The 14,473-nt window shown below is 48.6% G+C and overlaps 1 protein-coding gene across 1 annotated transcript; it reads left to right on the forward strand.

Moving 5' to 3' along the window:
• The first annotated feature begins 1,966 nt into the window (after positions 1 to 1,966).
• NRG4 (neuregulin 4) lies at positions 1,967 to 14,005 on the forward strand. Its single transcript, XM_056865984.1, has 3 exons — positions 1,967 to 2,015; positions 7,110 to 7,203; positions 13,852 to 14,005. The coding sequence occupies exons 1-3, from the start codon at positions 2,006 to 2,008 to the stop codon at positions 14,003 to 14,005; spliced, it is 258 nt and encodes an 85-aa protein (XP_056721962.1). The 5' UTR covers positions 1,967 to 2,005.
• The last annotated feature ends 468 nt before the right edge of the window (positions 14,006 to 14,473 follow it).

Below are 14,473 nucleotides of genomic sequence, written 5' to 3' on the forward strand. Positions count from 1 at the left end.
AACCGTAGATCAGATGGCAACTCTAGATCAGATTCTAGCAGGATCAGCATGGTAGAACAACAACAACAACAATGTAACACCAACCCCTAGGGTTGCCAACTGCCAGGTAGTAGCAGGAGATCTCCTGCTAATTCAACTGACCTCCAGCCGATAGAGATCAGTTCACCTGGAGACAATGGCCGCTTTGGCAATTGAACTCTATGGCATTGAAGTCCCTCCCCTCCCCAATCCCCGCCCTCTTCAGGCTCCGCCCCCAAAACCTCTCGCCGGTTGAGAAGAGGGACCTGGCAACCCTACCAACCCCCCTCTTTGCTATTTAGTAATTGTTCCTTGATGTCTTCACAATTCCAATTTAGTATGACTTGGACTTAACCAGCTACTGAAGAAGCTTAAATATGCTGCATCACAACAGCACAAGAAGAGCCCTGCTGGATCAGACCAGTGGTCCATCTAGTCCAGCATCCCGTTGCACACAGGGGCCAACCAGTTCCTCTGGAGGTCCAACAGGGCACAGAGGTTGAGGCCTTCATGAGAACATCAGAAGAGCCCTGCTGGATCAGACCAGTGGCCCATCTAGTCCAGCATCCCATCTCACATAGTAGCCAACCAGTTCCTCTGGCGGTCCAATGTCAGGGCATAGAGGCCGAGGCCTTCATGAGAACATCAGAAGAGCCCTGCTGGATCAGACCAGCGATCCATCTAGTCCAGCACCCTGTCTCACACAGTGGCCAAGTAGTTCCTCTGGAGGTCCAATGTCAGGGCACAGAGGCCAAGACCTTCATGAGAACATCAGAAGAGCCCTGCTGGATCAGACCAGTGGTCCATCTAGTCCAGCATCCTGTCTCGCACAGTGGCCAGCCAGGTCCTCTGGCGGTCCAAGAACAGGGCATAGAGGCCAAGACCTTCATGAGAACATCAGAAGAGCCCTGCTGGATCAGACCAGTGGTCCATCTAGTCCAGCACCCTGTCTCGCACAGTGGCCAAATAGTTCCTCTGGAGGTCCAACAACAGGGCACAGAGGCCCAGGCCTTCCCCTGATGTTGCCTCCAGGCACTGGTATTATAGAGGTTTACTTGAATACCATCCACAGGTTAAGAGTAAGTTTAATTAATTGCAGCACTGGAATGACTACATATTCTCCCAGGCAGTAATCCTGAATATGGTAATTTTGCTGGAACAGAGGAAGCACTGGGAAAGGGGCTATGGTTCTGTGCTAGAGCACTTGCTTGGCATGCAGAAGATCCCACGTTCAACCCCTGGCATCTCCAGTTAAAGGAGTGGGTGATCTGAAAGACTTCTGTCTGAGACCCTGGAGAACCACTACCAGTCTGAGTGGCCATTAATTAGCCAGCTTGGTGTAATGGTTAAGAGCGGTGGTTTGAAGCAGTGGATTCTGATCTGGAGAACCGGGTTTGATTCCCCACCCCTCCACATGAGTGGCGGCTAATCTGGTGAACTGGGTTGGTTTCCCCACTCCTACACATGAAGCCAGCTGGGTGACCTTGGGCTAGTCACAGCTCTCTCAGCCCCACCTACCTCACAGGGTGTCTGTTGTGGGGAGGGGAAGGTGATTGTAAGCCGGTTTGATTCTTCCTTAAGTGGTAGAGAAAGTTGGCGTATAAAAACCAACTCCTCTTCTTCTTGATGGAACGATGGTCTGATTCAGTATGACAGCTTCCTATGTTCATGTTCTAACTGAAAGAAAATATCCAGATGAATATTTTTATGAATACCGCCAGGTCTGCAAAGGCTACCAACTTTTACAGTACGTAGGAATGTTTGCCGTTAGCTTTAAAATTAATTGAGTTTACACAGAAGGTCCTGGATATTTGCTGTCAGTGGAGAGGCAAAGTTTTTCGTTTTGACACGTAGCTGAATATAACCCAACAAGTTTAATCAAACAGAAAACATTTGGATTAAAATAAGTAGTTTTCTTTTTTTCTCTTCAGGGCAATTTTCGAAGAATAGCCTGCAGCCGAGAATAACCAGTTGTTGTCAGAATAATATGCGAACAGGTAATTTGGGTTTTCGTTCATCCCAGTCTTTTATGCACAACTGGTTGGAGTTCTGTACATTTGAATACTCTGCGACCTGATGGATCATCTCGGTGGCTGGTTGGGAATGATCCCAGGAAACCAATAACCTTCACATTTCCAGAGCGCATTGTCCTGCTGTGGTCCTGATAACAACCGCGTATTGTAATCACATGAACACGTGAAGCTGCCTTGGTCCATCAAAGTCAGTATTGTCTGCTCAGGCAGCGGCTCTCCATGGTCTCAGGCAGGGGTCTTTCACATCAACTTCTTGCGTAGTCCCTTTAATTGGAGATGTCGGGGACTGAACCTAGGACCGTCTGTATGCCAAGCAGATGCTCTACCACTGAACCACGGCCTCGTATTACAGATGAGTAGCAAAGGCTGAGAGATTGTGTTCTAAGTGGAGGCGAGATTAAAAAGGAAGACTTCTCATTTCCTAGTAGGATTGCCAACCTCCAGGTCCTAGCTGGAGATCTCCTGCTATTACAACTGATCTCCAGCCGACAGAGATCAGTTCCCCTGGAGAAAATGGCCACTTCGGCAATTGGACTCTGTGGCATTGAAGTCCCTCTCCTCCTCAAACCCCAACCTCCTCAGGCTCCACCCCAAAAACCTCCCACCGGTGGTGAAGAGGGACCTGGCAACCCTATTTCCTTGCCCAATCTCATCAGCTCTCAGAAGCTAAGCAGGGTTGGCCCTGGTTAGTACTTGGATGGAAGACCACCGAGGAAGTCCAGGGTTGCTACCCAAAGGCAGGCTGTGGCAAACCACCTCTGTTGGTCTCTTGCCTTGAAAACCCCATGAGGGGTAGCCATAATTCTGCTTCAACTTGACGACACTTTACACACACACATACTTTATTCCCCCCCACCTTGCCCAAGAAAAAATATATGCTTAATTTGAACAGTTGTACCCAAATTCTTCCCAGTAGATTAATCACAGCATGCCCAAACAGGTACCAGGGTGAGTTACACGGTTCGACTCTATCCATGTTTTATACGTGGGCTAGCAAAAGTGGGGAATTACGGCTCCGTATGAGTAACAACTTCCAGCAGGCCTGTAGATAATGAGCTAAGCTAGCACGTGGAAGCAGCACTTGCACATTTCCCCACCCTCTCTTGGTCTCCAGTCTAACCTGTTTCTCCAATTTCTGCCAGAGGTCACTCCTAGCAAGGTTGCCGAAAGTTGCACGAACGGCCGTCCCTAATTCCTGTTGGTTGCTGCCCTTTCTGATCCCGCCCCTTCCCAAACCCAGGCTCCGCCTCCAAAATCTCCAGGAATTTCCCAAGCAAGAGATGTCAAACCCATTCGCAATCCAGATTAGCCAATTTCCTGGGATTGGGAGAAGCAACTGCATTCGGGGAAATGGAAAGGGCGTCTCACTATACTGTAAGGTAAAGGTCCCCTGTGCAAGCACTGGGTCATTCCTGACCCATGGGGTGACGTCACATCCCGACGTTTACTAGGCAGACTTCGTTTACGGGGTGGTTTGCCAGTGCCTTCCCCAGTCATCTTCCCTTTACCCCCAGCAAGCTGGGTATTCATTTGACCGACCTCGGAAGGATGGAAGGCTGAGTCAACCTTGAGCTGGCTACCTGAAACCAACTTCCACGACTCAAATCGTGAGCAGAGCTTGGACTGCAGTACTGCAGCTTACCACTCTGTGCCACGGGGCTCTTAAAAAACTCTTAAGGCATGTGATTCCACATATACACATGAACACGTGAAGCTGCCTTATACTGAATCAGACCATCAAAGTCAGGATTGTCTACTCAGACCGGCAGCGGCTCTCCAGGGTCTCAGGCAGAGGTCTTTCACATCACCTACTTGCCTGGTCCTTTTAACTGGAGATGCCAGAGATTGAACCTGGGACCTTCTGCATGCCAAGCAGAGGCTCTACCACTGAGCCACAGCCCCACTCCATCACTATACTGTACACAAGGAGAAGGGAAGGGGAATCTGCTAATGTTTCCTGTTTATTCAAAACAGTGTAACTGCCCCTTTGGAATTCTGTTGTCAAATTGTAAGTTGTCCTGAATCCGTGGGATAGGGCAGGATAAGAATATAAATAAATAGCATATGAAACTTTTTTTTTTTTACTTTAATAGAACAATAAGGTATGAATCATGGATTCTTCTGTAGAATGCTTGCCTTACGTGGTCAGTATTTATATTACCCTTTTATTATACCACTGTTGGAATACATTATAGAAATATAGCCAGATGTCTGTCTAGCTGTTTTGAATTACTATGCCCTTAATTTTATTCGGAAAACATTTCTGCTCCCATCTTTTTGCCATCCTTGACAACTCAAGGTGTCTTGTAATTTGCAAAATAGCAAACGGGCAAACAAGAACCTTAATTAAGATCAAACCTTATCCAAATGTCAGACAGACACTTTTCTGTCTAAACCCCTTCCTGTCAACAGCTCTGAACCCCTCCAGTCCCTAGGCCTTGGATTCCTGGATTTATTTGTTCGTAATATATTTAATCTAAGAGCCCCGTGGCGCAGAGTGGTAAGCTGCAGTACTGCAGCCCAAGCTCTGCTCACGACCTGAGTTCGATCCTGACAGAAGTTGGTTTCAGGTAGCCGGCTCAAGATCGACTCAGCCTCCCATCCTTCTGAGGTCAGTCAAATGAGGACCCAGCTTGCTGGGGGTAAAGGGAAGATGACTGGAGAAGGCACTGGCAAACCACCCCGTAAACAAAGTCTGCCTAGTAAACGTCAGGATGTGACATCACCCCTGTTGCGGGAGCTGGCGGATTGTGCCAACGCCCAGGAATAACCACCAGTACTAGTAGAGCTTGTAGAAATTGCAGTTGTTTATTCACAGTGCTATACACACACTCTTCCACCACTATCTCCCGACATTAGACTCATGGAGTCAAATACTTATATACTCATGGAGTATAGACTATATAAGTATTTGACTCCATGAGTCTATAAGTAGACTTTCATGCCATAGAGTCCAATTGCCAAAGCGGCCGTTTTCTCCAAGGGAACTGATCTCTATCGGCTGGAGATCAGCTGTAATTGCAGGAGATCTCCAGCTAGTCCCTGGAGGTTGGCATCCCTAGTCTAAACACATTCTAGTCTCATCAGTAGCTTCAAGTCACAAAAGTCATGGCCGGGGCGTCTCTTTCAATAAGATGCAAACTTTTCCAGCCAGCTGTACGGAATCAAAATCAAAATAGAGAGAGAAGTTCAGGTTGGATGAGTTTATTCAAAGAAAGAGGACCGGGGGAACAAGCAGATCTGGTTCTTATTCTGTAATAACAGCTGTGGGGAGTGAAGAGGTGTTCTCCACCCTCCTGGCATAACTTGCTCCCGACTTGAGCGGCACAATATTTCCATTACTGGCTGCAGCATTGGACGTTTCTCTTTGCTTTGTGAGGGCAGGGAGTTAAGGGCCTAATTTAACGTTTGGGGGCTTCCTAGAGGCCCCTGGTTGGCCACTGGGTGAACAGACTGCTAAAATTGATGGGCCTTGGTCTGATCCAGATGGGCCTTTCTTATGTTCTAAATGCTGGCATCCAAGATACTTTTTTTTTCTCAGTATGGGGAGGGGGGAGAGGAGAACTTGCCACAACTTAAATCGCTTGCAAAGTGAGATGTACCCCCCTCCGCCGTCACAGGGCTGTCTTTCCATTTAAAGATATTTCTAGCAGCACCTGAAAATGGGGCAGCAGCCTCACAAGTACCTATGACGCCTCATGTGTAAGATCGCACATCGCTTCAAAGCGTGTGATGCCCTGAACCGATTCTGCTTTTAATGGAAACGTTTGGTCCTCATGTGCAAAGGCGCAACAAATAATCTCTCTTCCTTCTCGGTGGCCGTGGTCCAAATAACAGGGCACGGAGATCGAGAGGCGGCATAAGCGCACCCCTCATTTACCCAACCCGTTGCATTTAGAAGGTTTAAGAATATATATCTATTTATGTAATTTCAACGGGGTTGAAATTAAATCAAAAGAGTTTCCATCTAGGCATTAGGAAGAATTTTCTAACAGTTAGAGCAGTTCCTCAGTGGAACGGGCTTCCTCGGGAGGTGGTGAGGAGGAGGTTCCCTAGAGGTTTTTAAGCAGAGGTTAGATAGCCATCTAACCTTCCCTGGAGGTTTTTAAGCAGAGGTTAGATGGCCATCTGTCAGTAAGGCTGATTCTGTGACCTTAGGCAGATCATGAGAGGGAGGTCATCTTGGCCATCTTCTGGGCATGGAGTAGGGGGGTCACTGGGTGTGTGTGGGGGGGAGATAGTTGTGAATTTCCTGCATTGTGCAGGGGGTTGGGACTAGACGACCCTGGTGGTCTTTTTCAACTCTGATTCTATTCTATAGGTGTTTCACAAGTTCCTTGATGTTCCATGGGGAAAACTGCCCTGTGGGGGAAGCAGCGATTTTTATTGGTTTGCTGGTATTTACTGCTCAGATCTCATCAGATCTCAGAAGCTAAGTACGGTCAGCCCTGGCCTGTATTTGGATGGGAGACCACCCAGGAATACCAGGGTTGCAAAGCAGAGGCAGGCAATGGCAAACCAACTCTGTTAGTCTCTTGCCTTGAAAACCCTACTGGGTTGCCCTAAGCCAGCTGTGACTTGATGGCACTCGACACACACATTCACTGTAGGCAGAGAAATTCCAGGCCCTGTAGAAGTAGGGTTGCCAACCTCCAGGTACTAGCTGGAGATCTCCTGCTATTACATTGCATCTCCAGCCAATAGAAATCCGTTCACCTGGAGAAAAAGGCTGCTTTGGCAATTGGACTCTATAGCATTCAAGTGCCTCCCCTCCCCAAACCCCGCCCTCCTCAGGCCCCGCCCCAAAAACCTCCCGCCGGTGGCGAAGAGGAACCTGGCAACGTTATGTAGAAGCCAATACTTCTAGTATCGAGGTCTGGACTCTTGCAAACATGTTCTAATTCCCTTGGGGACGTAGGCCTCCGTAATGCCTCTCAGATTATTTATTTCACTATTTTCACTACTTATTTCACTGCGTTTATATCCTGCCTTTCTCCCCGGTTTGACCAATGCCAGGCTATAAGTCACAATAAATTTCTCCTCGTTGTTCCTTTTTAGATCATGAAGAACTCTGCGGCAGTAGTTACGGAACCTTCTGTATGAACGGTGGGATTTGTTATATGATTCCAACTGTGTCCAGTCCTTTCTGCAGGTAAACTAAAAAATTTGATAATGTTTTGTGACTCCCCTCCCCGGGGGGATTTACTTTGTAGAGGCCACATACTGGACTAGAACCATTTTTTTTTTAAGGAAACAAATATTTCCTACTCCAGGTCCTAGCTGGCGATCTCCTGCTATTACAACTGATCTCCAGCCGACAGAGATCAGTTCCCCTGGAGAAAAATGGCCGCTTTGGCCATTGGACTCTATGGCACTGAAGTCCCTCCCCTCCCCAAACCCCACCCTCCTCAGGCTCCGCCCCAAAAACCTCCCACCGGCTGGGAAGAGGGACCTGGGAACCCTGCTCCCAGGTGCCCTGCTGTAGATCCACAATAACCTCCTACTCACACTGCTGTGCTGGAGTTAACTTTTCTGCTGATGCAGCGTTGTGCTCCGTTTGGAGGGGTTGGGTGGGATTGAATAGCATTTCTGCCTTGCCCTGCAGGAATAACTCATGGATGAGGGCCGGCTCAATAGACTGGAATAGTTTATTCCCCTGTGCTCATTCCGGGCATGCTCCTTATCAGTCAGGCAAGCAGGCTAATTATAAGCGAGACCGGCTCTGTTTACACTCGACTATCCTGGTAATCAGCGGCAGTGGAAATAATAAGAGAAAGTGAACGGCTGCTGGGCAGAACGACGTAAGGGCTGGTTTCTGTCATGCCTGCTTTGGGCTTACATCAGTATGGGAAGGATCCAACTTCAGCCTGGGTAGCTATTCCTCCAGGTGGTTACACCAAAACCTGACACATAACGGCAAAATCAGCGTATAGTCTCACCTCTTCTATAACCACATTCACATTAAAGAATCTTAACAAAACCTATAGTGTGCAGTCCATATACGGTGAATATCTTAATCAAAAAGTCCATATTTGAGTCCACAAAATTGTGTTAACAATCCATGCACTTGCTGTAGGTTTTTTTTAAAGATTCTTTAATGTGAATGTGGATATATGAGGTGACAATATAGATGAAGAAGAAGAGCTGGTTTTTATATGCCGACTTTCTCTACCACTTAAGGGAGACTCAAACCAGCTTACAATCACCTTGCCTTCCCCTCCCCACAGCAGACAGGTGGGGTACAGTGAGGTAGGTGGGGCTGAGAGAGCGTGACTTGCCCAAGGTCACCCAGCTGGCTTCATCTGGTGGAGTGGGGAAACAAATCCAGTTCACCAGATTAGCGTTCGCCGCTCATGTGGAGTGGGGAATCAAACCCGGTTCTCCAGATCAGACTCCATCGCTCCAAGCCACTGCTCTTAACCACTACACCGCAGAGAGACTATAAACTGATTTTGCCGTTCTGTGTCAGGTTTTGTTGTATCTAACATATTGCACAGAGGTGTCATAATTCTTATTCAACCTCCAGGTGGTGGCTGGAGATCTCCTGCTCTTACAACTGTTCTCCGGGTGATAGAAATCAGTTCCCTTAGAGAAACTGGCCGCTTTGGCAATCGGACTCTATGGCATTGAAGTCCCTCCCCTCTCCAAACCCTGCCCTCCTCAAGCTCCACCCCCAACATCTCCAGGTATTTCCCAGCCTGGAGCTGGCAGCCCTAACCCCACCTGGTTGGCAGGGACTAAGTTGACAGGAACATCCAGCCCCTCTCAAACAACTGTGGCTGTGTAAACAGAAAACATCGCAGGGGAGGTTAATAGATTTCAATTCCCGACCGTAGGGGAATTCCTGAGGGTCGGAATCAGTAAAAAAGAGACTTGGCAAATGCAGGCAGGGTTAACATCCTGGGCCTAATCTACTCAGATTCTAACCCTTAAACTATCAGATCTATTGGGATGAATGATGTCTCTTGAGATTCTATGTAGGTTATTGGTAATAGAGCCAGCGTGGTGTAGTGGTTAAGAGCGATGGTTTGGAGCGGTGGAGTCTGATCTGGAGAACCGGGTTCGATTCCCCACTCCTCCACATGAGCGGCGGAGGCTAATCTGGTGGACTGGATTTGTTTCCCCGCTCCCACACACGAAGCCAGGTGGGTGACCTTGGGCTAATCACAGTTCTCTCAGCCCCACCGACCTCACAGGGTGTCTGTTGTGGGGAGGAAAAGGGAAGGGGATTGTAAACTGGTTTGAGTCTCCCTTAAGTGGTAGAGTAGTCGGCATATAAAAACCAATTCTTCTTCTAATACCTGTGTTCGAATCCCCACCCATGCCATGGAAGCCTGCTGGGTGACCTTGGGCCAGTCAAGCTCTTTCAGCCTTACCTACCTCACAGGGTGGTTGTGAGGATAGAATGGTAGGGAGAAGAACGAAATAAGCTCCTTTGGGGCCCCATTGGGGAAAAGGCAGTGTATGAATGAATGAATGAATGAATGAATGAATGAATGAATGAATGAATGAATGAAAGTGTTTAGTGCTATCCCCAATTCCTCTCCGCATTGGGTTCTAGGAAAACGTGATATTCCATCAATTAGAAATGCTGCCTCCAAGGAAGAGATCTAGATCCCTGTCAGCATCTGAGCAAAAACTTTTCTTTTGCCATCCACCCCCCCCTCCCAAAAAAAACCCTCCCAGAAAAGTTTTAAAGACAGAAAAACAGGGGAAACCTGGTCAGTGCTAGACTGACGGTAGTTGATGGGGGAACGTGGATGAAAAGATGCCCTGGCGAGATAAGCAAAGTGCTAAATCAGGTCATTTCCAGAGACGCCTGACGCAACAGAACCTTCTCCGCACTGTGGATTTATGCACACAGCAGAATTGCTCCATTGTTTTGAACAAACAAACATGCCCTTTCATAAAAGCCCGGGAAGGAAACGACAATTCTAGTTTGCTTTGGGCTGCCTCCCAGCCAGGGAGGAGAGACCCAGCAAGCGGTAACGGAACAGACTTCCCTCCGCGTGGCCGCAGCGTTTCTAAACCCACAGGGCTGCCCCCCTATTTGGGGAGCAGACGCCACACAAAGGGGAAACAGCAGCATCTTGGCTCAAGGAGCCCCTTGGAATTCAGCAAGACTTGCCTCAGCTCAGTGGGGCCAGCCGCCCCCAAGTCGAGATGAAATCAGTAGAAGAAGACTTGGTTTTTATATGCCGACTTTCTCTGCCCCTTAAGGGAGACTCAAACCGGCTTACAATCGCCTTCCCTTCCCCTCCCCACAACAGACAACCTGTGACGGAGGTGGGGCAGAGAGAGAGTGTGATTAGCCAAGGTCACCCAGCTGGCTTCATGTGTAAAAAGGTAACGGTCCCCTATGAAAGCACCGGGTCATTCCTGACCCATGGGGTGACGTCACATCCCGACATTTCCTAGGCAGACTTTTGTTTATGGGGTGGTTTGCCAATGCCTTCCCCAGTCATCTTCCCTTTACCCCCAGCAAGCAAGGTACTCCTTTGACCGACCTCGGAAGGATGGAAGGCTGAGTCAACCTTGAGCCGGCTACCTGAGCTTGGACTGCAGTACTGCAGCTTACCGCTCTGCGCCACGGGGCTACTGGCTTCATGTGGAGAAGTTTTTCTCCCTCTCCCATAATACTAGAACGCGGGGTCATCTGTTGAAGCTGGAGGGTGAGAGATTCAAAACAGATAAAAGGAAGCGTTTTTTTTCACACAACGCATAGTTAAATAGTGGAACTCCCTGCCCCAGGATGTGGTGATGGCTGCCAGCTTGGAAGGCTTTAAGAGGGGAGTGGACATATTCATGGAGGAAAGGGGTATACATGGCTATTAGTTAAAATGGATACTAGTCATGATGCATACCTCTTCTCTCCAGGATCAGAGGAGCATGCCCATTATATTAGGTGCTGTGGAATACAGGCAGGATGGTGCTGCTGCAGTCATCTTGTTTGGGGGCTTCCTAGAGGCACCTGTTTGGCCACTGTGTGAGCAGACTGCTGGACTGGATGGGCCTGGGTCTGATCCAGCAGGGCCTTTCTTATGTTCTTATGATGTTGGCAACCCTATCTCAGGCAGAAAGTTAAAGGCAGGCCCTCGCTCCATATAACCAGCCCAAACCGGATTGTGGGTAGATGTTCCCAGCAGGGTTTCAAGATTTCCAGCACTTTTGCGTCCCAGAAGCTCTGCTAACAAAACAACTGATCTCATGCGTAAAGCGCCTTGAATTTACCACCAACAGTGCAATACAGTAGTCCATGTTTTAAGTCCTACCTTGGGTCAGATTCATCCTCAAGCAAGGACTGCAGCCGCAGAGTCCGGTTTCGTTTGGGTCAGGAGACGACGTGCAGAGAAAAAAATGGAAAGCGCCAGACTTTATTCCTCTTAAGTAGGCATTCTTTCCAACAATGGGAATTACTAAAGGAGTTGGCTTCCGTTGCCCTTCTTCAATTTCTCAGAGTGAGGGAATTGCTGAAGGACAATTCCTCCTTTCCTCGTTCTCCTACTGCAGCAGGAATTCATTGTGACTTGAAACACACACCCTTTTGCATGAATCCTCTTCCTTCTCCTAATAGAAGGCAGCTGCTTCTTTCTGGCCTTGAAGGAGCAGGGCTAAATGTCCTGAGATAAATGGGCATGTGTGTGTATGTGTGGGACCCCACCTGGGAGTAATGCTGTTGCCGAGGCCTAATTCTGAAGGGCTGGGGGGGATTTAAAGAACCGGTGCGACCCTGGACTTCCTTGGTGGTCCCATCAGGGTTGCCAGGTCCCTCTTCACCACTGGCGGGAGGTTTTTGGGGAGGGACTTCAATGCCATAGAGTGCAGTTGCCAAAGCAGCTATTTTCTCCAGGGGAACGGATCTCTATTGGCTGGAGAACAGTTGTAATAGCAGGAGATCTCCAGCTAGTACCTGGAGGTTGGCCACCCTAGGTCCCATCCAAATGCTAAATAGGCCTGCTTAGCTTCCAAGATCTAGGCACAGCCTAAAAAGGATTATCATATTTTGCTACTGCAAATCTGCATCTCACTCGGTGGCTCATACTGGCATTAGGATTGGGTCTGATAACCCCCCATCCTCCCCCAATTAAGCAACTTCGGTCTATTCTATTATAGTTGCCCTTATTTCCTTTACATAGTTTAACAGTCATTGTAGAAGACAGCTTTCAAAACCGCGTTGAGTACTAACACCCTAGATCAGCGATTCAGCCTGAGCAGAGGTGACAAGAAAGCTGATATTTTTGCCCGCTGAGGACTCGGTATTTATACCCAAGGCACGTTAACCGAGAAAAACCCCTGATTTCTCTGATTAGAACAGAGTTCTAAAAATAATACGATATATTCTGATTAATACTGCTAATCAGAAAGCAAGCCGTGGGTGGGTACACGTGTGATGCTTATTAAAAAGGTGGCCAAACTCACGGAACCTGCAATGCCGCTGGAAACGAGAAAAGGAAAACGGTGTCCCGCTGCAGACGAACAGATTTAACACGAACCACTTAAGGCAATGCATGCATATTGGGATTTTCCGTCAGCTTTTCTGGGATTGGATCCACCAGCGATTTCTATCTACAGAACAGGGGTCCCCCCCCGTTTCTGCTGAAGCCCAAACTGCTCCCCAAAATCCTGCTTTTAGAGGATGGAGGCCTCCACCCCCCCACAAAGGTCCCTCTTCGCCACCGGCAGGAGGTTTCTGGGGCAGAGCCTGAGGAGGGCGGGGTTGGAGAGGAACGTCCATGCCATAGAGTCCAATTGCCAAGGTGGCTATTTTCTCCAGGGGAACTGATCTCTATTGGCTGGAGATCAATAGCAGATCTCTAGCCACCACCTGGAGGTTGGCAACCCTACCCCCCACACCGGAAAAGCGTGAAGGGGTAACATGCAGTGGTGTGTGTGGGGAAGAACCCGTAAAAACCATCCCTCTTTCTATCCCCGGAAATCTTCTCTTGGATCCAAGTCTTTAAATAATACATTTTAAATCTTCCATGCATCCTTCCCCCGCACCCAGTAGAGCGATAAGCATTTTGGAATGGCTTTATCCACATTTTAACCTCTGCTTCCTGTGCAGAAATGTAAAAGAAAACCTCATCCTCTCTACTGACTGAGAGGTCCTTCACCAGTCCCTCTTCTCTGATCTCCGGTAAAACCAAGGCCGGGGGGAAAGCACCTCCCCTTCCCATTGAAGCAACTTGTATTTCTTTATTTGAATTTGAATGATTTATAGTCTGGATCAGACCCAGGCCCATCAAGTCCAGCAGTCTGTTCACAAAATGGCCAACCAGGTGCCTCTAGGAAGCCCACAAGCAAGACGACTGCAGCAGCACCGTCCTGCCTATGTTCCACAGCACCTAATATGTTCGGCATGCTCCTCTGATCCTGGAGAGAATAGGGATGCATCTTGACCAGTATCCATTTTAACTAGTAGCCATGAATACCACTCCTCCTTGAACATGTCCACTCCCCTCTTCAAGCCTTCCAAGTTGGAAGCCATCCTCACATCCTGGGGCAGGGAGTTCCATCATTTAACTATGCGTTGTGTGAAGAAATACTTCCTTCTGTTTTGAATCTCTCACCCTCCAGCTTCAGCAGAAGACCCCGCGTTCTAGTATCACGGGAGGGGGAGAAAGGCTTCTCCCTGTCCATTCTCTCCAAACCACACATAATTTTATAGGCCTCTATCATGACTCCCCTTAATTGCCTTCTTTCCAAGCGAAACAGCCCTAAGCGTTTTAACCGCTCCTCATAGGGCAGCTGCTCTAAGTCCCTAAAACACCTGTTTCATGTGAACTTTTTCCTCCCGCAGGTGCATTGAGAATTATACAGGAGCTCGTTGCGAAGAAATTCTGCTCCCCAGCATCAAGAGCCATACAAGAGGTGAAGTGTTTGCAGCTTTTCTGGCTTCGGTGGTTGTCCTGAGCGTCTTGGTGGCTGGAGCGATCTTCCTTCTGTGCAGGTAAAACATCACAAAGCTACTCAAACCAGCATCTTGTTGATGTCCATTGAGGTCAGTATTGTCTACTGAGACTGGCAGCGGCTCTCCAGCGTCTCAGGCAGAGGTCTTTCACATCACCTGCTTGCCTAGTCTCTTTAATTGGAGATGCCTGGGATTGAACCGGGGACCTTCTGCATGCCAAGCAGAGGCTCTACCACTGAGCCAGGCAGAAGTCTTCCCCATCACCTACTTGCCTGGTCCTTTAACTGGAGATGCCGGGGATTGAACCAGGGACCTTCTGCATGCCAAGCAGAGGCTCTACCACTGAGCCAGGCAGAAGTCTTTCCCATCACCTACTTGCCTAGTCCCTTTAACTGGAGATGCCAGGGATTGAACCTAGGACCTTCTGCATGCCAAGCAGAGGCTCTACCACTGAGCCACGGCCCCTCTCCTGTACAGACCTGTACGTAGCTGTACAGAAGTGCTTTGCGAT

Source organism: Euleptes europaea, chromosome 20 (assembly GCF_029931775.1).
Source record: "Euleptes europaea isolate rEulEur1 chromosome 20, rEulEur1.hap1, whole genome shotgun sequence".
Classification (NCBI taxonomy): Eukaryota; Metazoa; Chordata; class Lepidosauria; order Squamata; family Sphaerodactylidae; genus Euleptes; species Euleptes europaea.

Excerpts from the sequence above, each read along its gene's own strand:
- NRG4 (XM_056865984.1), top strand. Across the intron at positions 7,204-13,851 it reads GTGTCCAGTCCTTTCTGCAG|GTGCATTGAGAATTATACAG; the intron begins GTAAACTAAAAA and ends TTCCTCCCGCAG.